The sequence below is a fragment of the Dendrobates tinctorius genome, unplaced genomic scaffold (assembly GCF_039654945.1).
Source record: "Dendrobates tinctorius isolate UK_male_01 unplaced genomic scaffold, ASM3965494v1 ptg000162l, whole genome shotgun sequence".
NCBI classification, from domain to species: Eukaryota; Metazoa; Chordata; class Amphibia; order Anura; family Dendrobatidae; genus Dendrobates; species Dendrobates tinctorius.
Window position 1 is genome coordinate 63,202,647 of NW_027361829.1, and position 27,352 is coordinate 63,229,998.

Here is a 27,352-nt window from a genome sequence, read left to right on the forward strand (position 1 = left end):
AACATGCTTAAATTGTCACTGTCGTTTTCATTTTTATTTCATAAATCAATAGCACACATGAAAATAAGTATCTTTATAATATATCTTAGCAGAAAAATCAGCTTATTTCTTTGTCAGGACTGACCAGTCATTTTCAAAATTCTTAATTTATGAGTAAAATCTGTATTCAGTGAAGACAGATTTTTCCATTGCTGAGATAGTAAATGGTAGTTGTTATTGTTATGATTTTATGTAGAGGGAGTAAGGGGTGAAGAGTGGAACTAGAGACAGAACTCATCCCTTCTCCTCTCCCTCTTCTATACACCACTGTTATCAGCTGTAACTATCACCGCCTATCTCAGAAATGTAACGATCGGTTTTCACTGTATACAGATTTTACAAGGAGACTGAGCACTTTAAAAATGACCTGTCAGTCCTGAAAGAGAAAGAAGCAGATTTCTCTAATGAGATATATTACAAATTGCTAATTTTTAAGTGTGATATTGATTAATGAAGTAAAAATGTAAATAATAGTTACTATTTAAGTGAATGTACATGTGTTCTGTAAGGGAAAATAGGAGTAAGCTGTACCAGGCAACAATGGTTTACTGGAATGTAACAGCCATGCTTTCTTTCCCACAAATCTACCATCATGGAATTGTCAAGGTAGCCCTATACATATTTGCCAGCCACTCCCTTCAAAATTAGCAGTTTCTGCCAAAATAATGCGTAATGTCTGATGTATAGATGCTCAGTCTATCCTGTGTTTTTTTGCAAATGAGTCAGCTAAGTTAATTAATGTTGTGGTTTAACTCTTTCAGGACCTTAATTTTATATAATAGAATTGGTTTCAGTTAAAAACTATGGGACAAGTATGTCCCTTGTTTCTCAAAGAGTTAAAGTACGGGCTTGCTTGACCAGTAAAATGCATCCAGATGACAATTCAGTTCATTCCATTTGGTTATCCTTACATAAGTTTGAAATTGCTAAAAGATGTGTTTTCTACAAGCAATTCTTGAGCTACTTCATTTTTGAGGCTGGTGAGAATAAATGTGTGGAAACAGAAATTAACAACCATGGCTATTAATCACAGACACAAATGATAAGCAGTACTAAGGGTAGAGCTGAGTGGATTCATCAACTTTTAGTTGAATTTCATGAAATTCAATGGTCCCCGCAAATTTGAATACTTTGCGAATGGAAAAAAATGTCCTCCTCCATTTCACACATGAATCGTCAGTGAGCCATCTAATGATGTTTTGTGCAGCTGGGAAGGCTACCCCTTAATGTCCTACATCATACGATTATAGTACAATCAATAGGGGGATATCACAACCAGTGTAAAAGAGTAGTTTCATCAACTTTGAGTCGAATTTCATGAAATTCAATGGTCCCTGCAAATTCAAACACTTTGCAAATCAAAAAGAATATCCTGCTACGTTTCACGTATGAAGCATTAGTGAACTGGCTAATAATGTTTTGTGCAACCCGAAAGGCTACCCTTAATGCCCTACGTCATATGTTTATAGCACAACCAATCAGGGGGCTATCACAACCAGTGTAAAAGGTGTGGGCTGGCCAAGGAGCACCGTTTTATGCTTGTACCTTTTGGGGAATAAGGGCAAAGCTAATTCGATATGGGGATAGAAAAATGCCCAAGATGATTGAGGTGTACTACACCATTGAAAATGGAAATGTAGTGTGAGTATGTCAATAATAATCTCCTTGTCTCTCTCTTTCTCGTGCACTATGTGGCCTTTTTGTTTTGCATTTCAGGGCAAATTTATTGGACACAAATAAAATTTTGAGGGAAAATTCGGCAAACCTTAAAATTTTGAAAGATGCTCTCATCACTATTTAAAGAGTTAAGCAGTAGAATTAATGTATTCATGTGATCTAGGACCATTGTAGAATAAGCGGACACAGGGACAGGGTAAAGCCTACCTGTTTAATGAACAAGGAAAAAAATTAAAACAAAAATGCATTCCACCAATATAATATATCGCTGGTTGTTCTTTCTGTAATTTCACCCATGAATAACTTATCTGAGTTGCATTTTTCCTTTAATTTACATGATTTACTCTTTTTGTCACAGGGTCAGGCCTCAATGATGGACAGTGGCATGAAGTGAGATTCACAGCTGAGGAAAACTCTGCCATGTTAACTATCGATGGAGATGAAGCTTCATCTGTTAAAACAAACAGTCCTCTACAGTTCCGAACTGGAATTCATTATTTTTTTGGAGGTAACGTTTAAACTATCAATTTTTCCTATTAGATTATGTTTTTACATGTATAAAATAGTTGACGTCTGACATCTGTCATGTGAGCTGTCATATCAGTTCCATGTGATTGTGAAATATAACAAAATATTTTTGGTGAAGACATTGAGAGGTCCTCCAATTGCCTGATATCTTTGAGAGTGAGTCTGTTAGACCATGGCTTCTCAATGTTTTTTCTCAAGAGCCTCTTGTGGGAGTGCCTAATGTGTAATATAAGTCTGTGACAAAATGTAAAATATTCCTTAATTCACCTTTTATTTGCACCCAGAACTATTTGCAGCATTTGAATGAGTAACATCAATAATATTGCTAAATCAGAATTTACTGCAGAGAAAATACTGTGCCATTTCTAATCATTTGCTAATCACTTTTCTGAATATGACTTAACTCATTGTGCCTCACCCACAACTAGTCAGATTATACAGGGCAAGAAGCCAACACTTTTGGCACTCTAGTTGTACTTGCATGAGTCTGCTGCCAATCACTTAAGCAGAACTTTCTTCACTTCTTACATTTTTAGTTGTGTGTTTCTCACAATGCAGTACAGCACACAGTTCGCAGTGCTGGTCAAAGGCCCCTGCTTATGGTCCTCTCTCGTAGCAGTAGTGCCCTGCATCTGGCAATTTGCACACTCTTGTGGCCTACTTGATGAGCCTTTTAAAATGTTAACAGTTCATAATATTTGCTAGAGAATGACAGACCAATGTCAGTCCTCTTACAACATACAGTATTGACTGACTTCTAATCAATAACATGAAAAAAATCTATAAGCCGTAGTATATGTGCGCAAAATTACAATAAGTAAAACAGTCTGAAAGATGAAATATAGTCACCTATATTTACTGGTAAATAATGCCAGCAGATATCATTAGGTCTCATATACTGTATATATCCATAGCAATAATGTTCTTTAATATTAATAGAGTATATGAAGCAGTCTTGACAATTAACGTATTTTTCAGACTATAAAATGCACTTTTTTCCCCAAAAACGTTGGGGGAAAGTAGAGGTGCGTCTTATAGTTGGAATATACTTACAAAATACTGTGGCGGCAGTCCTGGTCTGACGCTGCAGGGTGATACAGTCCCCTTTGTAGGCTAGTGCGGCAGTGGTGCTCTGTGGTGTGGCGGTGGTGCTCTGTGGTGCGGCGGTGAGGCTCTGTGGTGCAGGGGGCTCTGCTGGCATTTTGTGAAAGCCCAGAGGCCCCCGCAGATCCATTGCTGCGATGTGGTGGCCTCTGTGAAAACGGCTGCAGGACGAGATCTTGTTGCAGAGAATTGAATCTGAGCATGCGCTGACCCCCAGCGGCCATTTTCCTGGGGGCCACCACATCACAGCAGATTGAGATCTCGGCAACAAGATCTCGTTCCGAGATCTTGGGAGACGAGATCTCGGGACAAGGGCTCTACAATGAGATCTCAATCTGAGCATGCGCCGCCCCTGCGGCCATTTTCCCAGTGGTCACCACATCACTGCAATGGATCTGAGGGGACCTCTGGGCTTTCACAAAATGCCGGCACCACCGCCGTACCTGTCGCAAAATTACTGCGGAGCCCCACTGCACCACAGAGCACCACCACGCACCTGTCACAAAATGCTGGCGGAGCCCCGCCGCATCACCGCCGAACCTGTTGCAAATACCAGTGGAACCCCCGGGAACTCCAGAGCACCACCACTGCACCAGCCTTGGATGGGATTTCCCAGAGGCCACCGCACCAGCCTGGACCACCGAACAGCCCCTGTGAGCACGCACCTCTGTGACCACTTCTCCACGTGTGCCGATAATACCCCGGTAAGCAGAATTCAGACCGTAAGATGGACCCCCATTTGACACTTTATTTTTTTCCCTAGTTTCCATCTGAAAATTTGAGGTGCGTCTTATTGTCCCGGTACATTATAGTCCGAAAAATACGGTATTTTGTCCCTCCTGATATTTATTCATCTCACTGTGCCGTCTAGTGCTAAAAAACATGCTATCATACAGACAGTCAATATTCTCTATTGGTTCAAAATACATTCTTTTCCATTCGCTCAATCAAATATCAATTATTTCTTATGTGCACTACTTTGTGAGAATGTAAAATAAATACAAGTGTCGTTAAAAAAAGAACTATTCTTTGTTATCATTATTGTTAACAAAAAGTCTCAAATGTCACCTACAATGCTAAATACACACCCGACATATTAGTTACATATATCCTGATGATCACATTATATTATATATCAGCATCATTATTTATGGATGAAAATGGAGAAAGATAAACTGGAATTGTTATAAATGTATAGACAATCGGTACATTGTCCTATATGACCCATGGAAAGATACAATTTTAATCCCAGTTTGGGTTAAATTTTAGGGAGGTCATTTGGCAAAAAAGGAGTGTGATCTTCATCCCACCTATTGGACATTGACAGTCACATAGTCCAGCTATTGACGCTACTCTAAGATAAAATATGAAAATAATGACACAAGATGTAAAATGGTAAGGAAAAAGAGTCAACTAGCATAATTTTACAAGTGGATATAGTGAGAGACAAGTCAGCGCACATCTAGTGATTATTCAAAGAGTATTGACACACCCCAAATGCATGTCTAGACTAATTTGCATATGGCGCTTACATATATTAGGACTGGCATAATGCATCTCTTCAAAAATGGTACTGTTTTTAGTAGAAGTCAAGCACATACAAAGCCATAGCGCTACTCCCATATTTCCTCTTAATGCAACAAAATAATACACGTAATACTTATGTGAGTGCATTCATTTTAAGTATTGTATTGGGGCCTCAGTATGACCTCTATCTTTCTACTACCATACTTATGGCTCGAGGGGAGACTAAGCAAGTTGATAGATAATAAGAAGGCTATAATTTTAAAATGATTTCAATTAAAATTATATTTTAAAGTATTAGAAAAATTGATACCATACAGGAAAGCTCTGAAGGTTTACACCTAGTTGTTTGGGCTTGATGTTGACCAATTTACTCATTTTTAATTATCCTCCCTATATATTGACAAGAAATAGAATAAAAACATTGAAGAATTTTCTTTGCAAAGAATATTTTAAGTCAAAAAAGAAACATGCAATATATTCCCAGATATGCAAACCATATTTTCCATTCAAATAGGTAATAAAGTAAAGCCTGCCAGACTATTGTAATTTCTTTTCGTGAAATATGTCTTAAGTATTTCCTTAGATGAATGCTCTTCAGATTGGGACACAAAAATAACAGCATTTACATGTAGATGAAAGCACCTGCAGAGTATGCAGAGAGATGAAATATATTCGTGTCTGTCACTAAGTCTATTCTTGCTCAGTGTCCTGAGAAAATTGACAAGTTCTTGTTTAAGCTTTGAAAAATGAATTAATAATGTAAAATGCCACAAAACCCTATACATTGTAGCTCTGTTCGATATAAAAAAAAAAACTTGACTGCAGATTTTGAAAAGTTTGAATCAATATTTACTCTCCGGAGGCTTAAACTAGACCATGTTGTACTTTTCTTTAGAGTTGTGATTTAAGTTCTCTAAACCAAAAGGCATTATAAGATAACTCCAGATGAATATTTCATCTATGTAATAAAATGTGAACAAGAATAGGTCTTTAGCTACAGTTGTAATCCCCATCCTTCTTTCATACCTACAAATATATTTTCTGCAGACCTCAGTTGTATTGTTTTGTTATATAGATTGGCGTTTGTCTTTCACAGTTGGTTAGATTTCACTCCGGTTGTCAGAAAGGAGTCAGCGAGCCAGTCCCTTTGCCAGAGTATTTACATTGAGAGCTAGAAAAGTAAGCTCAAAATGAATAAAGACCAAAGAGTGCTTTTACACTGAAAGATTATTGTGCATGAGTGTGACGACTCCTTGAGTGGACTCTCTGGGTCGTGGCACCAACCCACCTAGGGCGAGCTGACCTAGTGAGGACTACCCCCTATACAGGGAGTGTCAGGGGCAAGCCCAAGGGGGTGAAGTACCACGACTGCTGGATCCAGGTGGCTGGCTCACAGGAGACACGAGTGAGTGTGTCTAGCAACAGAGAGTGTGCCAAGCATGGACACAGGGACACGTAGGGTATACGACAATACAAGGCATGTACACGGGAGTGTGTTAGATACAGGATAGTGCAAGGCGGGTATGCGAGAGCACATATAGCGTGCACAGACAAGCACATCCGGGTGCGAGCAAAGCAGGGCGCGTGCAAAAGAGCACGCCAGAGTACAGAGTTTGACAGAGCGCACGCAGAGAGCATGCCTGAGTGCCAGGCTAGGCAGAAGGTGTGCTAAGAAGCACAACAGAGCATAGAGCAAAGAGTGTGCCAAGAGGCATGATAGAACACAGTGCAGGAGCAGAGCATGTGACAAGAGGCACGACAAAACACATTGCAGGAGCAGAGCGTGTGCTAGGAAGCACAGCAGAGCACAAGGCAGAGACATAGCGGAGCACAAGGCTGAGTACAGGAACAGAGCATGTGCCAGGAGGCACAACAGAGCACAAGACAGAGGACCCAAATACAGTGTATAGCCAACCAAGGACCAAGCAGACCAAGCCAGGAAGCACAACAATAATCAGGCACCTCCCATAGAAAGAGGTTGCCTGATATAGGGCATGAGTGCTAGGACTTCCAGTTCTGGTCCTCCAGGACCATAAAGAGGAACAGACTTGAGAGAGGGCTAAAAAGAGCGCATGTGCACACCAAGAACACTGTGCAGCCATGGGACTAGGAGCGAGAGGTGTGCGTGCACACCCAACAGGACCCCCGGAGTGGCCACGGCACTGGAAGTGGTGACTTCGGGCCTGAGGTCCCGCCACCAGGTGAGAGCGGCGTGACAATGAGAATCCTTAAGAATGCCTTTTTCACGATAATCTTTTCATGTAAACAGGTGTCCAATCACCCAATGAACAAGCAAAATGCTGGTTCTTTGGGTGAAATGATCTTTTGTGTAGCACAAAATATTATCATTCTCGTCAGTTCATCATCTTGTGTAAACAGCACTCTCACTACCAAGAGCAATGTCAGCGTAAATGCGCTGAACAATCTATTACACACAGCTCAGTGTGTCTTTTGCCTGTAAAAGCTTACTGGTGACCTGTAAAAGTTTATCGATAGGCGATCTTTTAGTGCCGCCAGTCATTCGATGTAAATGGATCCAAACTATGACTGTAGATTGTAGAATATACACTCTTCACAAAATGAGTTTCAATTAAAGATATATATGTATTCGTCATTAGGCTTGGGTCACACAACTGTATTTTCTCTCATCCTAGAGAATCGGGCCAAATAAGCTAATCACACTCTAATCACTCTCTGATGAAACTCTGATCAGACTTTGATCAGAGTTTGATAACACTGTGATCCGATTTTCTCAGGTCTAGAGAAGAAAAAAATCTTCTCTATTGTGTCAGTCTGTGAAAATCACGGCAATCATACTCCAATGTTTTCCACATGCTGATTGACTTACATGGCCGAGTGTGATATGAGTTATGGATGCAAATCAAGAGCATTACAATTTTTTCCTTGGACAGATTCAGTCCAAGGAAAAACTCGACATGTGTATGGCCCCATGGAATAAAATTGGTCCGGGTGGGATCCAATGCTTTGTCATATTGCACTTGGCCTGAAAATATGAGCCCTTACTAACCTGTTAATGAAAAAAACATTTTCAAGATTTCATATAAGCTATAGTGCTAGTTTTACTAATTTTTTTTAAGTGACACAAATAAAGAGTACTTTTGTTTTGCCTATTTTTTTAAACTTCTCATTTTCTTACACACTAAATAACCTATTGAATTAATTCTACAGTTCATTATTGTCATGTGGCTATCTAAAAAAATTATATATTTTTTTCTTTTATTGTTATATTTTTTTCTCACTTTTTATGTTTACATATATTTCTAACATATTTCCCACAAGGTATAAAAAAAACACTAAAAGTGTCTCCTTTCTGTCTAACTTGCCATCGACTAATTGTCGCCAAGAAAAATCTACAGCAGCAAAGACGATGAGACAGATTTCAAATTGAAGTGGGTTTTTCCTTCTCTGCTCTTGCACTCTTGTCTGTCAACCTGCATGTACAGTAGGTACGGAAAGTATTCAGACCCCTTTACATTTTTTACTCTTTGTTTCATTGAAGCCATTTGGTAAATTTAAAAAAGTTCATTTTTTTCTCATTGATGTACACTCTGCACCCGATCTTGACTGAAAAAAACAGAAATGTGGACATTTTTGCAACTTTATTAAAAAGAAAAACTGAAATATCAGATGGTCATAAGTATTCAGACCCTTTGCATATACTTGTAGTATTGAGAAGAAGCACCTTTTTGAGCTAGTACAGCCATGAGTCTTCTTGGGAATGATGCAACAAATTTTTCACACCTGGATATGGGGATCCTCTGCCATTCTTCCTTGCAGATCCTCTCGAGTTCCGTCAGGTTGGATGGTGAATGTTGTTGGACAGCCATTTTCAGGTCTCTCCAGAGATGCTCAATTGGGTTTAGGTCAGGGCTCTGGCTGGGCCAGTCAAGAATGGTCACAGAGGTATTCTGAAACCACTCCTTTGTTATTTTAGCTCTGTGCTTAGGGTCATTGTCTTGTTGAAAGGTGAACCTTAGGCCATGTCTGAGGTCCAGAGCACTCTGGAAGAGGTTTTCATCCAGAATAAGATAAGATAAGATAATCCTTTAATCATCCCACCATGGGGAAATTCAGAGCATTACAGCAGCAAGGCAGGAACAAGTACAGATACAGATGCATAAAGGCATTGCATTGACAGTAGGTAGGTACATATATGAAAAAAAAAGATATAACCGGACTATCACAACTTTGGATCTATCAGTTCACTGTTTGGGTCGTTCTCCGTTTTGGACAGTGCTGGTTATACAGCCTAACTGCAGCAGGAAGGAAGGACTTTCGATAGCGCTCCCTCTCACATTTAGGATGAAGTAGCCGGTCTACTTGGCCACATTCATGTTTTCTTCAATTGCAACCAGTCATCCTATCCCTGCAGCTGAAAAACACCTGCATTGCATGATGCTGCCACCACCATGTTTCACTGTTGGGATTGTATTGGGCAGGTGATAAGCAGTGCCTGGTTTTCTCCACACATACCACTTAGAATTATCACCAAAATGTTCTATTTTCATCTCATCAGACCAGAAAATCTTATTTCTCATAGTCTGGGAGTCCTTCATGTGATTTTTAGCAAACTCTATGTGGGCTTTCAAATGTCTGGCACTGAGGAGAGGCTTCCGTAGGGCTATTCTACCATAAAGGCCTGAGTGGTGGAGGGCTGCAGTGATAGTTGACTTTGTGGAACTTTCTACCATCTCCCTACTGCATCTGTAGAGCTCAGCCACAGTGATCTTGGTTTTTTTCTTAAACTCTCTCACCAAGGCTCTTCTCCCATGATTGCTCAGTTTGGGTGGATGGCCAGGTCTAGGAAGACTTCTGGTAGTCCCAAACTTTTTACATTTAAGGATTATGGAGGCCACTGTGCTCTTAGGAACCTTGAGTAGTGCAGAAATTATTTTGTAACCTTGGCTAGATCTGTGCCTTGCCACAATTCTGTCTCTGAGCTCCTTGGCCAGTTCCTTTGACCTCATGATTTTCATTTGATCTGACATGCACTGTGAGTTGTGAGGTCTTTATATAGACAGGAGTGTCCCTTTACAAATCAAGTCCCATGAGTTTAATAAAACACAGCTGGACTCAAATGAAAGAGTAGAACCATCTTAAGGATGATCATGAAGAAATGTACAGCAAGTGTCTTAAATATGAGTGTCTGAGAAAAGGGTCTGAATACTTATGACCATGTGATATTTCAGCTTTTCTTGTTTAATAAATTTGCAAAAATGTCTACATTTCGGCTTTTTTCTGTCAAGATGGGGTGCAGAGTGTACATTAATGAGAAAAAAATGAACTCTTTTGAATTTGCCAAATGGCTGTAATGAAACAAAGAGTGAAAAATTTAAAAGGGTCTGAATACTTCCCATACCCACTGTAAGTATAAAAGATAGGTGGCTTTTAAGCTTGAGGAGGGTTAAGCCATTGGACAATGGCACAAGCATTGCATGCTGGGAAGTAAGAAGAGGAGGTTCCGGCACAATTAATGCTGACAGATAAAGAGGAAATACCCACTGCAAAGGTGTGGATGGAAAGTTACACAGCATGAGAATCAGCAGACATAAACACTTGATTAAGAATATGGCATTAAATACATACAATACTACTAAAATTCAAGTGTTATAAAAAAATATGTAATTTTTTTATACATTTATGTAATAAAATCCAGTCTCTAAATATTTTAGCAATTTCTCACTGATGACGGGTTTTCCCTTTAAGGTATAGTTTTTTATGTAGCAGCTGTGGGAGGGTGTGACTGTATAATTATTAAATATAATGTATGGTAGTTACATAGCACGCACAATTGTTATTAAAAATTTAGCTTAGCTCTGTGAATATTTTACAAAGCAGTGAAGAACAAAAGCGAAGTCTCCCTTTTAAGCCACTAACTTCTTTCATCTCATGTCGCAATAATGTTCTACACGGAGTTGTTGTACTAGGATATGATTATGGAAGCTTGGATTGATTATCTGCAAAGCGACTGACTTTAATAAGAAATAAATAATGCTTCATAAGGACACAATTTCACGTCTACGGATGAGTTTGGTTGTTTATCTATCTATAATATGATGGCAGTGGATGTGCTTTTCGGTTTCTTCATTGTTCATTGCACATAATGAATATTAGAGACTGTGTTCTGTTTGGAAAATCATTCATCACTGTACTATGGTCATACAGGTTTTTTCATATATTTTACTGGCTCAAACATATCCTTATTACTAGATATGAACGAATCAATTTAATGCAAAATAAATTTGCGTTGCGTTTTATGAAATTCGAAAGTCCTGGTAAATTCAAACAATTTGTGATTCTATTTGTGCTAATTGTCCTAAAAATACCTGCTTCTACTTGACACATTGCTGAAGATTACGTCAGCCACAAGAGACTTAAGGGCTTGTCACACTAAGTGATATTGCTAGCAATATCGCTATAACGTCACAGGTTTTTGTGACGTTATAGCGATATTGCTATCGATATCGCTATGTCTGATACTTACCTCCGCCCACTCCCCCGCTGGTTATCGCTGATCGTGCGAGAACGTCGTGGACTGTTTCTCGTCGTCAGCTTCCTGCTGGGCTTCCTGTGGCGCCGACGAGCGACACGTGGACGTGGGCGGGAGGACGTCAGGATCGCCTCGTCTGACAGGTAAGTAGCGACCCCCGACCCCTGTGATGTCGCTGGTGAGATCTGCCTGTGTGGCAGCTCACTAGCGACCACTTAGCGATGCACCAGCGATCCTGACGGCATCATATCGCTGGTCGGGATCGCTGGTGCATCGCTAAGTGTGACAGTACCTTTATGTGACCTCAGGCATGACAATATGGGCTTTCCATCAGTGCCTTGCAGCTTTCACATCACTTGGTATAGTGATCATGCAGGACTATTATAACTTATACATAAGCAGGGAAAGAAACAGACATTTTAAGGTGATTTTGAATAGTGAGAGGACACCAGTGTATACAGATCAACAATAGAGGAAAGAACATAAAACCCTAAAAATTGGACAAACACTCAAGATAGTAATATGTTGTTCAACTGCAATACGGTAGAAGAAAAAAGTAGTAGTTTGCAAATGATACAGAGATTCAACTCATAAGGGGAGAGAGAAAGGGGATATGCCAGCAGACGTGACAGACTCAATGTGATTTATCAGTGATATGTTGTAGGTGGCATTTGTCCTACTGCATTTGAAATACAATTACAAATGTCCTTCTTTATTCTTAATGTACTAAAATGCAGAAACAAGGCAGCACATTATTTTTTTATGGGAAAGGAAATGTCAATTCAGTATCAATCAGAGACACATGCTTGCTTTTCACAAACCTCTGTATTTAGTTTTTGCATTTCTTGCATACTCCTTTTTGAGAAGGAAGTATAAGCGTATTTTAACACCTTCCTGATGTAAGATGTAGTAATAAATCAAATTTGAAAAGGATTTCCCACAAATTGACATAGCGGTACATCTTGGGGAAGCGGTTATCTGAATGCTGTGCTCCTGCAGTAACAGCCAGGGCTGGTGCTGGCACTATCCATGGCTGTCTAATCCACTAGTCGCTTTTGTACATAGTTGGGAATTAGAAGGTTGTAAGAAGAAGTGAGCTCTCTCCTCCAGTGTCCCCACTCTCCCACAACATGGTTGTCCACAGTTATCTTGACAAAAGGAGGTAAAAAATACTTTGAGTTTGACAGGTATGGTGGTCTGTTTGTGTAACACTGATGTTTGTAATACCCTGCAATCCTAAGCATTTTAGGGTGTTAAATCACTGATTAGGGAAGTGATAGTTGAAGCTGCACAGTGGGACTAAGAAAAAAATAAAAAATAGATTAAAATATTTGTAAAAATATAAAAGAGCACAAAATAAAGAGCAAAACATGTATGGAATTTTTTTTGCATATATAATCACATTTTTATGTGACAATAAAAAAGTAAGCAATTGCTATTGTTGCATCCAGAGTTACCTTTTGGTAACTATGAAACTGTCTCATAAATTAACCGTTAAAGTGAACACCTTAAAAAACTGTCTCATAAATTAACCGTTAAAGTGAACACCTTAAAAAAAATCATCATGTTGCCTCACAAAAGTGGAATAAAACACAATAAAAAATTCTGTGTGCAAAGAAAATTTTCTCACTGAAAATAAAATATTGTCCCACAAAATAACAAGGCATCAGTTGACTCTCAGAAAATGGAAAGAAATATTAAAAAAAAAATTTGTTCTTCAGGGCAAAAGTTAGCAAAATATGAACAATTCTATATAAATATTCTAGTGTTAAATATCTACAGCAAAAAGTGCCCTGTATACACGTATACATGCACCTAGCACCTGTCCCACTTACCCATCATGTGGTGTCACTGAAAACACGCCGAGCTTCCCCAACGTGCGTTTCGCTTTGGCTTCGTCAGGGGGCGCTGCTCAAGCAAAATAAATAAAAACATTTTTTTCCATTGCTCTTTCTATGCTCTTTATGACTTCCAAAAATCTAAATAAAAGGATTAGAACATTTTTATTAACCCTAATATAGTACCAAATAAAAAGGTAAAGTTATTCCACAGAAAGCAAGCTCTATAAAAATAAAAAATAAAGCTATGAAAAAACATGGCAATGCAAGCATATTTAGTGTGTAAAAGTAGCAAAACAAAAAAAATCCTACATAAATCTGGTACCTCTGTTTTTTGCACTGTTTCGAAGAGTAATCACTAATATAGCATGGCGAAGAGCTAGCTAAAAAAAAATCCTGAACTGTGGTTTATTTGTTCATTCTGCCAAGAGAAAAATGGTTAAGGGTCAGATTACATTAATCCTGTACTCTTTAAAGGAAATCTGTCAATAGGTTTTTGCTACCTCATCTGAGAGCAGCATAATGTGGTCAAAGAGACCCTTAATCCAGTGATTATCTCTTAGATTACTGAGTGCAGCCGTTCTCACACAAACAGAATTTTTAGATTTAGCAATGCAGCAGAGCTGAGGAAGCTAACCCCACCCACACCAGGCTCTGTATATACAATGACCATAGACAATGAGCTGCTTATCACAGTAGAGGGCAGTGCACTACGAGCAATAATAAGTTCCTGGTGCTAAAACAATCATTGTAAACAAATTCTACAGCATGGAGCTCCATAAGCAAGGCATTGATAAAAATGTATGTTTTAACCCCTATTAGGCTAGTTTCACACTTGCTTTTTTTTGCAGCGCGTTTTTCCCGCAAAAAAACGCATTGAAAAAACGCATACATAAGCATACAACTGCTGCGTTTTTTTCAAGCATTTTTATGAGCATGCATGAAAAAAACGCAGCGTTTTTATGCGTTTGTATGCGTTTTTAGCGCGTTTTTACCGCGTTTGCGTTTTTTTCCAACATTTTTAGGTGGCCCCTCACACTACCCAAACCATGACTTTACTAACCCTAACCCTGACCCTAACCCTAACCCTAACCCTGACCCTAACCCTAACCCTAACCCTGACCCTAACCCTTAACCAAATCATACTTAACCCTAACCCAAACCCTAAACCCTAACTAACCCTAACCCTAACCCTGACCCTAACCCTAACCCTAACCCTGACCCTAACCCTAACCCTAACCCTGACCCTAACCCTAACCCTAACCCTGACCCTAACCCTTAACAAAACCATACTTAACCCTAACCCTGACCCTAACCCTAACCCTAACCCTAACCCTAATCCTGACCCTAACCCTGACCCTAACCCTAACCCTAACCCTAACCCTGACCCTAACCCTTAACAAAACCATACTTAACCCTAATCCTGACCCTAACCCTGACCCTAATCCTTAACAAAACCATACTTAACCCTAATTCTGACCCTAACCCTGACCCTAACCCTAACCCTAACCCTGACCCTAACCCTAACCCTAACCCTAACCCTGACCCTAACCCTTAACAAAACCATACTTAACCCTAATCCTGACCCTAACCCTGACCCTAATCCTTAACAAAACCATACTTAACCCTAATCCTGACCCTAACCCTGACCCTAACCCTAACCCTAACCCTAACCCTGACCCTAACCCTAACCCTAACCCTAACCCTGACCCTAACCCTTAACAAAACCATACTTAACCCTAATCCTGACCCTAACCATGACCCTAATCCTTAACAAAACCATACTTAACCCTAACCCTGACCCTAACCCTAACCCTGACCCTGACCATAACCCTAACCCTAAACCCCCTTAACTAACCCTAACTCTAACCCAAACCCCTAAATTCCATGGTTTAAAAAAAAAAACGCATATGCAAAAAAACGCATACATGAGCATGCCAGTGCGCACATATGCGCATCCATAGGCTATAATGGCCATTTTTAGCGCAAAACGTGCGCATATGTGCGCATGCGCTTTTTTGCAGGGTCAAAAAATGCAACATGCTGCGTCTGGAAAATCCAATCGCACACCCCAAAAAAACGCAGCGCATGAAAATCGCATACATGCGCTGACCAGTGCGCAGGTATGCGCACCCATGTTAAATATAGGGGAAAAAACGCATGCGCAGGTGTGCGTTTTTTTCCAGCGCTAAAAAACGCAAATGTGAAACCAGCCTTAGTGATTAAAAAACCATAAATGGTCGTACACCAAAAAAACAAAGTGACAAAAACACAAAACAAATAGTGTTCAAACAAAAACCCCTTAAAGGGAACAACTAGGAATCCCTGATAAATAACCTGAGCTTACACCTGCCTGGCCGCGGAGGTTGGCACCCTAGGGGGGAACTTTGTGGCGCCCCCGCTCACTGGTGGCTGTCCCTGGGGGCCCTATTATACCCTGCAGCCACTAGGGAGACCCTCTACCCGATAGTTAAAGGGACCCCTATTTCTAAACAAAGATACTTCTGCTCTAAAGAGGACCCTGTGTTCCTTTATATGTTAAAATCAGTAGAACACATTTGGCATTGTGTAGTATGTATGGGTAATAAATGATTGGAACAAACCCCTCATACCGTTTCAACCACAATACAAAGTGCATAAATGTGGAGGGGTTCATTGACTGGACAAATCAAGATCATTTTGCGATACATCAATCTTCAAGAGCACATAACCCTTATTGCAAATAGCAACCTCAATGATCCAAAATCCATGTCACTAGGGGCATTAAATATTGATACCATATCATTCACACCCTATTAGTGCCCAATTGCTATCATACATAGCTTCATGAATGTCCAGTTAATGCAAATGCCAATAAAATAGGTCCAAAATCGCAACAGCAATACTTATCTGTATCACCCGCCACCTGCCATGAAGTTGTTAGCGCTAACAACTTCATGGCAGGTGGCGGGTGATACAGATAAGTATTGCTGTTGCGATTTTGGACCTATTTTATTGGCATTTGCATTAACTGGACATTCATGAAGCTATGTATGATAGCAATTGGGCACTAATAGGGTGTGAATGATATGGTATCAATATTTAATACCCCTAGTGACATGGATTTTGGATCATTGAGGTTGCTATTTGCAATAAGGGTTATGTGCTCTTGAAGATTGATGTATCGCAAAATGATCTTGATTTGTCCAGTCAATGAACCCCTCCACATTTATGCACTTTGTATTGTGGTTGAAACGGTATGAGGGGTTTGTTCCAATCATTTATTACCCATACATACCCAATGTCAAATGTGTTCTACTGATTTTAACAAATAAAGGGACACAGGGTCCTCTTTAGAGCAGAAGTATCTTTGTTTAAAAATAGGGGTCCCTTTAACTATCGGGTAGAGGGTCTCACTAGTGGCTGCAGGGTATAATATGGCCCCCAGGGACAGCCATCAGTGAGCGGGGGCGCCACAACGTTCCCCCCTAGGGTGCCAACCTCTGCGGCCAGGCAGGTGTAAGCTCAGGTTATTTATCAGGGATTCCTAGTTGTTCCCTTTAAGGGGTTTTTGTTTGAACACTATTTGTTTTGTGTTTTTGTCACTTTGTTTTTTTGGGTGTATGACCATTTATGGTTTTTTAATCAATAAAGCATCATTTTAGGGGATATTTATATGATTATAAATCTATAAAAACCAGGATTCAAACAGAAAACCAGATGGAACCATTCACAGTATCTTTAGAAACCATGTGATCTTCTACTCCGCGCTGTCAGTATGTTTCTAGGCTTGCATAAAAGTGCAGTTGACCTCTGTTTTATGCACCTCTAAATAGATAGACATGACTGAAACAGAGGCTATATGAAGTGAAAAGTGTCTCTCTCTGCCTAATTGCAGTGAATAGTTTCTTATAAATAACATATTTTGCAGATTTAAAAACATCTGGCAATAAGTGCTAAGCATAGAGCACAGCATAACTATGAATTTAGCTTTAAAAGCAATCAAACACTGAAAGGTTTAACTTAACCCACAAAACATGCCCCACTCAGGTAACTCATCAGTCAAAAACTCTAGAAAAGAGAAATAGTTCCCCACACACAAAAAAATACCAACATAATCTGTGCTCTGCTCCCAAATTCAAATGCCCCACTGTGTGCATAAACCACAGTCAGCATCCATATTTATGGTAATATGTAGTTGGGAGAGGTAACTCGACTGTTTACATCATCATTAGAGATGAGCGAATTTGTTCAGATTCCGTTCCCAATAGGATTGGAATCGAATATTGTTTTTGCAATATTTGTAGAACACAGCCGAATGTCATTAGAGTCAATGGGAGCAGAAATTACCAAATATGTTTGGAACCTAATATAAGAAAAACATTCGACGTGAATAGTGTTCGAATATGGCCCGGATACGTCAAAATCAGATTCCAGGCCCAAATCCGCACAAAATCGCTCATCTCAAATCATCATGTGTTTCCAGATGCACAAGCTGGTCACAATGCATTATGCACTATAATTGCATATTTGCAGTTTTCACTCTGCAACACCCACTACATGCTACTTTATGAGTCACACAGTCACATCTGAATGACCAGAGAGGGTTTAATTTTCAAGACTACATCACTTGAGGGGGTATTCTAAAGTTCTGGAGCCTTAGGGGTTCTGTAATTTGCAACCATAATCTATTCTAGGAAAATATGCATTCCAAAGGTTGACTACGCTGATTAATTCTGAGTCCTGTCATGTGCCCAAACAATAGTTGATAGAACACGTATGGGGTATTGCCACATTCAGGAGAAATTGTTTAACAAATTGTGATTAGTGAAAATGAAAAATCTCAAGATAATATAAAATTATGATAGTAAAAATGCTGAAAATTAAAATCAATTAACTGAAAATGACATTAGATTAAAAATAAATCAAAGAAAAAAACAGTCATACTTACCAATAGATGGCTACAATATTAATGCATTGCAAGATGCATCAGGCCCCCATGATAAAAGGTAAAGACAGTGCAAGGTCAACGTACTGATAAAACACCCACTCATACACCTGCCAATTATGAGGGGATGTGGGGAGCTGCCCAGTATTCTAAATGCACATGGATTATTCTTATATAGTGTGTCAGTTACACAAAGGAGTGTAGTGTGCTATACCAGCTTATAGCCTATTGGTCACACCCACACTATTACATGTGCTCCCCAGAGGGACAGAGAACCCATTTTAAACCCACTAACACTTCAGGGCTTGGGTCCAACCTGCAAGTGATATGAAATACATGGATATTGTTTGATATATTGGGTAAAATATGCAAGCCTGCAACCCACTTCCAAGATTTTCATTGTCTTGTAAATTCCTGAAAATTTCATCAAATCTAAAAAAAATCACAGAAAAAACGCTGCCATACTTACCAACAACTAATGATAGCGCTAAGTCTCTGCAGGATGCATTGAGCACTCATTATATAGAGTATAGAGAGTGCAGGTGCAAAATAGTAATAAAACAACAGCTCACACGCCTACCAATCATGAAGGGGTGGTTGCCTGGTATGTAGTACACCATGTCAGATTACAACCTATTGGTCACACCAGACCTGGGAAAAGTGCTGCTAGCAGGCCACATCCAGCCCCTTGCCTGTTCAAGTCTGGACTGAGACAGCTGTAGGGCTAAAAACACCGCCCCACATGCCACATCATGTGGCCCCCCTCTCCTGCCCAGAATCCCTATTACAGAAGGGGAAGTGGGAGTTGCCAGCTTCTTCTTCCACCTTTCAGTGTGTGCAACTAAGGCAACAGATCAAATAACATCACTGCATCGTGCCTTATGTGCAGAGTATCAGTTCAAACAGCAAGGGGTTTGTAATGTGACACAGCTAAACTTAGCTGCACTGCCCCCTCACCCCACACTGACACAGGCAGGAGTTTTACATCAGGAGATCAGGGTTGTATAATTACATTCCATACACTGTAAAAGCTGCGCTAAGCTACAGTGGGGTTATGTTCTTCTTTCCTTTGAGTGTTGCTGCCTGCTTATGATTGGCCCTCATTATACAGGGAGAAGTGCACGCCCACAGTAAAAACTCTTGTAACACCCACTTTGACTGAAAAAATTTAAACTCATTAGGTATTAAATACTTTGATTGCTATGATCTATGGAACGTTGAGACAAAATTGTTGCATTCCACTCTGCAGCTATTATAATATTGTGTATCTAGTTAAACATGAAAACTTTGGTGAAAGGTCCTCTTTAAGGCTGTAATTATTACTAATTAACATAAGAGTTACAGAATGTGAAATCCTTACGCCTACACACAATTCACATTTTCACACCTATTTTATCGTTGATTATTTCCCACTTTATTTTACCTGTTTTTCTGACTTGTTATTTTCTTTCTACTCCTCAGCAGACACTTTACTATAGATTCATGCTGAGTAAAACTGAGTGATGGCTTTAAAAATCTGACTGTATTGTTTATTGGTATTTGCCATCAATGACCTGACAATTCTTATATAAGGGTTTTATTGATGTACTGTATATCATTTGACAATTTCATTGGCTTGCAGTTTGTGATATTGCTCTCCTTACATTACCCACATGTTTGTATGGAATGTGAATCTTTTATCTATAGAAAAGCAACATGGCAGGTAGGTAAAAGTGTATAACGCCACACTACTTTCATGGGAATATAGAAGAAATGCTTATCATTTCTGTACGTTATGAACCGAATAGTTATGTATACGATTAGACAATGATAATCTAGAGGAATTGTGTTTTTGTCCATAGCCAGCTTAAGGATCAACAAACATCTTGCTGAATAACTAGAGGCTTTATCAACAGATTGAAAGACAGATGGCTTTGTCTGGCAGTAAGCCCCTTAAGACACTGCCGGGCACCACTGTATGTATTTAAATTGACTATGATAATATTAAAAAGTTATTCAAAGAAATAAAAAGAAGGCAAAATATTGTTCTCTACTTGACATTCGTAAGCCTTCACTATATTAATTCACCTGTAATATTTACAGTGCCTTGCGAAAGTATTCGGCCCCCTGGAACGTTTCAACCTTTTCCCACATATCATGCTTCAAACATAAAGATACCAAATGTAAATTTTTGGTGAAGAATCAACAAGTGGAACACAATTGTGAAGTTGAACGAAATGTATTGGTTATTTTACATTTTTTGTGGAAATTCAAAAACTGAAAAGTGGGGAGTGCGATTTTATTCTTCACCAAAAATTTACATTTGGTATCTTTATGTTTGAAGCATGATATGTGGGAAAAGGTTGAAAAGTTCCAGGGGGCCGAATATTTTTGCAAGGCACTGTATTTACCGGTCACCTTAAATATTACAGCCATATTCTTATTTCCTTACCTAGATGACACAGTAGAAATATTGTATGTTTTTATAGAACTGAACAGAAAAAAAATTACATGGAGCTATAAATAAGCACAGGGATATCAAAGTTTTCAGTGTGAACTCTTCACTATGGCAATGAACCACCTGATAACATTTTGAATAATTTTCATTCAGTTCCACAATAATTAAATTGTGGCTTTCCAATAATGGAAATCATACCATATATTGCTTTAAAGGACTAGCGTGTTCTATTTGATAAACATGCCTCCCAGGAGGACCACTTTGTAAAGAGAACTCAGGCCAAAAATGAGCTATTGCTACCAGTGCAGCACCTCTGACCACTAGAAATAATTATTCATGAATCATCACTTGCAGATGGCACCTGTATTATATGACTGGCATGCAGCTCAGTAAGGTTTGATTTGAGATATCTTTCATGCTAGCCATTTGACCCCTTAAATGCCACTAGTGACATTAAAGTCTGCTCCTTATGCCATGTAGTAGGTGCATAGGTTGATATAGTACTAAAAACCCTAACAATAGTGCCCCAAGGTTTACCATGCAACTAAGTTGGTTAGGGCTAATCAACTAAAGGTACTGTCACACTAAGCGATGTACCAGTGATCCTGACCAACGATATGATGCGGTCAGGATCGCTGGTACATCTCTAAGTGGTCGCTAGTGAGCTGCAACACAGGCAGATCTCACCAGCGACATCGCTGGGGACGGGGATCGCTACTTACCTGTCACACTAGGCGATCCTGACGTCCTCCCGCCCGGCTCCACACTAGTCGCTCGTCTCTCCACAGGAAGCACCGCAGGAAGCTAACGACGAGAAGCGGTCCAGGACGTTCTCGCGCGATCAGCGATAACCAGCGGGGGAGCAGGTCGTAGGTAAGTATCACACACAGCGATATCGCTAGCAATATCGCTTTAACGTCACAAGTTATAGCGATATTGCTAGCGATATCACTTAGTGTGACAGGCCCTTTAAGGGGAACATGTCTGCAGATTCCTGTTGCTCAAACCATGGGCACAATGAATAAGAGCCTGGCTGCAAGATTGCCTAGTTGTTTGGATTTTAATGCTGAATCATTGCAGATTTACATGAGTTTTCTTCCTCCACATTACAATGGTTAAAATATACAGTTAAAAGCGCAGAAGGAGTTGCCATATAGCGGATTTCAAAAACACACCACAGATCAGTTTATGCAGTTTTTAAAAAAGCACAAAGAGTTTATAAATCCCATCCACCCTGCTGGAACTTTGAAGACGCACTATAATCAAAATTTGTATCTTCTTAATATGTTGCAATCATCATTTTATATAGCACCGTCTAATTATAATTGCTCATTTTCCCTTTCTATCCTGTTATTTTTTCTGTTTTTCTATTAGGTCAATGACATCACGTGATTAAACACTGACTAGTTGAATTCTAAGCTCTATGTAGAAGCAGGAAGTCAATTTTCAATGTATTATTCATCAGTCCCTGTAAAAGTCCCTGGTAAGGAGAGGAGTGGAGCAGCTGGGTCAGGAGTTGAAGAAGGGAATGATAAACAGAGGGAAAAGAGACTTCCTGTTTCTGCGCAGAGAGGAGAGAAGAATTTACTAGGTAGAAAGGTAAAATGAGCAATTGTAAGTATGCAGTGCTGCATAATAGAATGATTGCAATATACAGCTCTGGCAAAAATTAAGAGACCACTTTCAAATGTTCAGTTTGCCTGATTTTTCTCTTTATAGGTATGTTTTTGAGTAAAATGTAAATTGTTCTTTTGGTCTGTAAACTTCTGACAACATATCTCCAAATTACCAAGCAATAAATTTTGTATTTTCTTCTGACAAAGAAAAATGGTCAAAATTTAAAAACAAACAAACAGTGCTTTCAGACCTCAAATAATGCAAGGAAAACAAGTTCATAATCATTTAGAAACAATAATACTTAGGAAGAGTTCTGAAATCAATATTTTGTGGAATAACCATGATTTTTAAAAGCAGCTTTCATGCATCTTGGCATGCTTTCCATCAGTCTTTCACACTGCTTCTGGCACAAAAATTTAAGCAGTTCTTCTTTGGTTGATGGCTTCTGACTATCCATCTTCCTCTTGATTACATTCTAGAGGTTTTCTATGGGGTTCAGGTCTGGAGAATGGGCTGCCCATGACAGGGTTTTGGTGCGGTGGTCTCTTAATTTTTTCCAGAGCTGTATTAAGAGGATTAAAACTTTGATGGGAGGAGTGGTTCTTTAAGACACTGTATATTTTTTGCACAGCGTTAAAATCTCAGTGGAAACTTAAACTAATAATTTATGAGGGAGGCGTAACCAACTTAAAACCAATCCTTTAAAAATGCACTGCACTGTACTTTAGTATATGAATAAAGTTCTTGAATCTTTGTTTTTTTTTATTTTTCAGTTATGCCTATGGTAATGCTTTGAAATTGTTTGCGGTCAAACAGCTATTTATTTTTATTTATTTATTATGCATTGCTTATACAGCTCTATCTTATTCCGCAGCGCTTTACATACAGCTTTAAAGCTAAAATCTATGTATACAATGAAATACAGCCATGTTTGAGTGGATCATCAGGTACGTATAAACAGAAGGATTATTGGAAATGCAATTCCCTATGTGAAGAAAAGTGTCAAAGGAAACATTGTTTCACTGTTACATGCTAGCACTAACATTGACTTGTTTATCGGCAGTATTTCTTTGCTTTTCTATAAAATACCTAGTTCTTATGTTATAATCACTGATTTCATGGCAATTCTATTATCGATATTTAGCTGCACTGAGTGTCAAAGAACCAAATCCATGGAAGGCAGTAGGCTCGACTCTTCTAAATATGTCAACAAAAGAAATTGTGTCTCTGGTGTTATCAGTGCCTGGAGTAAACTGACAGGAGCTGAGCGCCCATAGTTAAAAAATGAATTTTTCTCACTTCAACAAGTTTTGTTTAATGTCAAACTCTATTCACGGTAATATAGCTGGAAGGCGCAATAATATATTATTCTTATTTTATTATTTGTTTAATCTATGTTGCAGTTTATTACATTGTCATTGGTACAAACAATAGAATTTTCCAGTATCCTCCTCTTTCTTATGTTACTCAAACTGCACTTAAACTGAACTTGTCATGTTAGATAATGTTATTAACCCCGGCAGATACAGGGTTAATCGACACGTTAATAGTATTAGAAAGATGCACAGCTGCTGCAATGAAAGTGCGGCTACTGGGAGAAAATTACCTTTGTTCCTCCTAGGAGCTATCAGCTATCAGTCCTACAGGCATGCCATGAGCTTTGATTGATAGCCAGCTCTGCAGTGCATTGGTGCAAAGTACCTTGTCAGTCAAAGTGCCGCATACCTGTAAGACTAAAAGCTGGCGACTGCTGGTAGAGATAGAGTTCATTTTCTACCAGAAGCTGCACTTTCAATACGACGGTCAGGCACCTTTCTAATGCCTTAGTTTAATCCTGCATCTGCAGGTTAACAGCCTTATCAGGTATGACATGTTCCTATTTACCCCTTCACGACCCAGCCTATTTTGACCTTAATGACCTGGCCATTTTTTGCAATTCTGACTAGTGTCCTTTTATGAGGTAATAACTCAAGAACACTTCAACGGATCCTAGCAATTTTGAGAATGTTTTTTCATGTCATATTGGGCTTCAATGTTAGTGGTAAATTTAGGTCAATAATTTTTGTGTTTATTTGTGAAAAAAATCAGAAATTTAGCGAAAATGTGGCAATTTTCATATTTTGAATTTTTATTCTGTTAAACCAGAGAGTTATGTAGCACAAAATAGTTAATAAATAACATTTCTCACATGTCTACTTTACATCAGCACAATTTTGGAAACAAATCTTTTTTGTTAGGAAGTTATAAGGGTTAAAAGTTGACCAGCGATTTCTCATTTTTACAGCAAAATTTACAAAACCATTTTTTTAGGGAACACCTCACATTTGAAGTCACTTTGAGGGGTCTATATGGTTGAAAATATCCAAAAGTGACACCATTTTAAAAGCTGCACCCCCTAAGCAGATCAAAACCACATTCAATAAGTTTATTAACCCTTCGGGTGTTTCACAGCAGCAGAAGCAACATGGAAGGAAAAATGAACATTTAACTTTTTAGTCACAAAAAAGATCTTTAGCAACAATTTTTTATTTTCCCAAGGGTAAAAGGAGAAAGTGGACCACAAAAGTTGTCCATTTTGTCTTGATTATGCTGAAACCCCATATGTGGGGGGAACCACTGTTTGGGCGCATGGCAGGGCTCGGAAGGGAGGAGCGCCATTTGACTTTTTGAATGGAAAATTAGCTCCAATTGTTAGTGGACACCATGTCGAGTTTGGACAGCCCCTGTGTGCCTAAACATTGGAGCTTCCCCACAAGTGACCCCATTTTGGAAATTTGACCCCCAATGAACTTATCTAGATGCATAGTGAGCACTTTGCACTCCCATGTGCTTCACAAATTGATCCATAAAAATGAAACAGTCCTTTTTTTCACAAAAATTTATTTTAGCCTCAATTTTTACATTTTCACATGGGCAACAGAATAAAATGGATCCTAAAATTTGTTGAGCAATTTCTCCTGAGAACACAATATCTTATATGTGGTCATAAAACACTGTTTGGGCACACATCACGGCTTGGAAGGGAAGGAGCACCATTTGACTTTTTTAATGGAAAATTAGCTCCAATCGTTAGCGGACACCATGTCGTGTTTGGAGAGCCCCTGTGTGCCTAAACATTGGAGCTCCCCTCACAACTGACCCCATTTTGGAAAATAGACCCCTCAAGGAACTTATCTAGATGCATATTGATCACTTTGAACCCCCAGGTGCTTCACAAATTGAACTGTAAAAATGAAAAGATACTTTTTTCACAAAAATGACCTTTTAGTCTCAATTTTTTCATTTTCACATGGGAAACAAGATAAAATGGATCCTACAATTTGTTGGGCAATTTCTGCTAAGTACACTGATACCTCATATGTGGTCATAAACCACTGCTTGGGCACACGGCAGGGCTCGGAAGGGAAGGAGCTCCATTTGACTTTTTTAATGGAAAATTAGCTCCAATTGTTAGCAGACACCATGTCGCTTATGGAAAGTATGTAGGGTATGTCAGGTTGGTGTGTGGTGTTGTGTAGTGTATGTCAGGTTGGTGTGTGGTGTGGTGTAGTGTATGTCAGGTTGGTGTGTGTGGTGTAGTATACACCACACACACACAACAACCTGACGTAGACTATGCCACATACACACCAACCTGACATACACTACGCCACACACACCAACCTGACACACTACATCAGGTTGGTGTGTGTGGTATAGTGTATGTCAGGTTGGTGTGTGGTGTGGTGTAGTGTACGTCAGGTTGGTGTGTGTGGTGTAGTGTATGTCACGTTGTTGTGAGGTGTGGTATAGTGTAGTGTACTTCAGGTTGGTGTGTGGTGTAGTATGTGTATGTCAGGCTGGTGTGGGTGAGTTCTGTAAGGGAATGTCAGGATGTGTTTAGTCCACGGACGTGTGATGAATTCTGAAGCATTCATTCAAACACAGTCCAGGATTGACATGACATGTTTCACATTGAAAACAATTTTCCCTTCTTGTTCCCCTTTTATAGCATACCCGGCACCTAATTTTTGCTCTCCCCTCACAAGGAAAATGTTGCCATGGTACCATACGGGAAATTTGAGTTCCAGGGGTGCTGGGGCCCACTCATTCCTTGTCTCTAAACATCAGGGCCTTTATCACCATCTCCTGGAACTGAAGAAAGGTGTTGTTTGTCTGGCCTGCACATCGTGATAGCACGTATGCGTTACAGTGCCATTTGTATGATGTGCACAGATAGTTTTTTATTCCACACCTTCGCCTTCCGCATGGTACTATGGGGCTGGAGGACTTGATGAGAAATATCAACTCCCCCATGTGTTTGTTGTATCCCAAGGCACAATCCCGTGGTGGCTGTGGTGCTGGGACCATGGATTGTTGTCAAGAAAAAGACGTCCCTTCTGTCTTTGAACTTGTTCACAACCATGTTGCCACTACATTGGCTCTCACCCTTTGGGAGAGTCTGCTCAATTAGCGACTAAAGGGACACCCCTCTGCTTTCTGTCCACAGTACCGCAAGCTGCTGTAGCTCTGGCAGAGAGGGATTGAAAGAGTGGGATGCTTGTATAAAAGTTATCAACATACAGATGGTAACATTTATCAAGCAGTGGGTGGACCAAATCCCACACTATTTTCCCACTCATACCCAGAGTAGATGGACATTCTGGGGGCTGAATCCTGCTGTCCTTCCCTTGGTAAACTCTAAAGCTCTGAGTGTACCCTGAGGTACTCTCACACAGCTTATAGAGTTTTATCTTGTTCCTCACCCTCTTGCTGGGCAGGTACTGATGGGACTGGAGCCTCCCTTTGAAGTGGATGAGGTATTCATCCACACAAATTTCCCTTTGGGGAATGTATACTTCAGCAAACTTGTTAGGGGTTAGGGGTTACTCACGCTTGGCTGGGGATCTTCTCCCCTGACCTCTGGCTCTTCCTCCCTTGGCTCTGGATTAGAGTTGAGCGACTTTGGTCGGATCGGGTTTCATGAAACAAAATTTGTTTCAGATGAAACTGGTCCAGCTAGAGCAAAAAAAGTCAGAGTTTCATCCGAAACCCGACCCCAATGCAAGTCAATGGGGAATAAAAGTAGGCATTGAGTGGATGAATGTTGATCACACAGGGATTCAAACTATGATTCAACATTAACCATGGTCTATTCACCAAGGTCA

At 39.6% G+C, this 27,352-nt stretch overlaps 1 protein-coding gene across 1 annotated transcript in view; it reads left to right on the forward strand.

The window, feature by feature from the left end:
* The window catches only part of CNTNAP2 (contactin associated protein 2), a 2,930,334-nt gene that overhangs the window by 1,525,057 nt on the left and 1,377,925 nt on the right, over positions 1–27,352 (forward strand). The window contains exon 9 of the mRNA XM_073550056.1: positions 2,075–2,224. Coding sequence (XP_073406157.1) covers positions 2,075–2,224 — 150 coding nt within the window. The remainder of the gene's footprint in view (positions 1–2,074; positions 2,225–27,352) is intronic.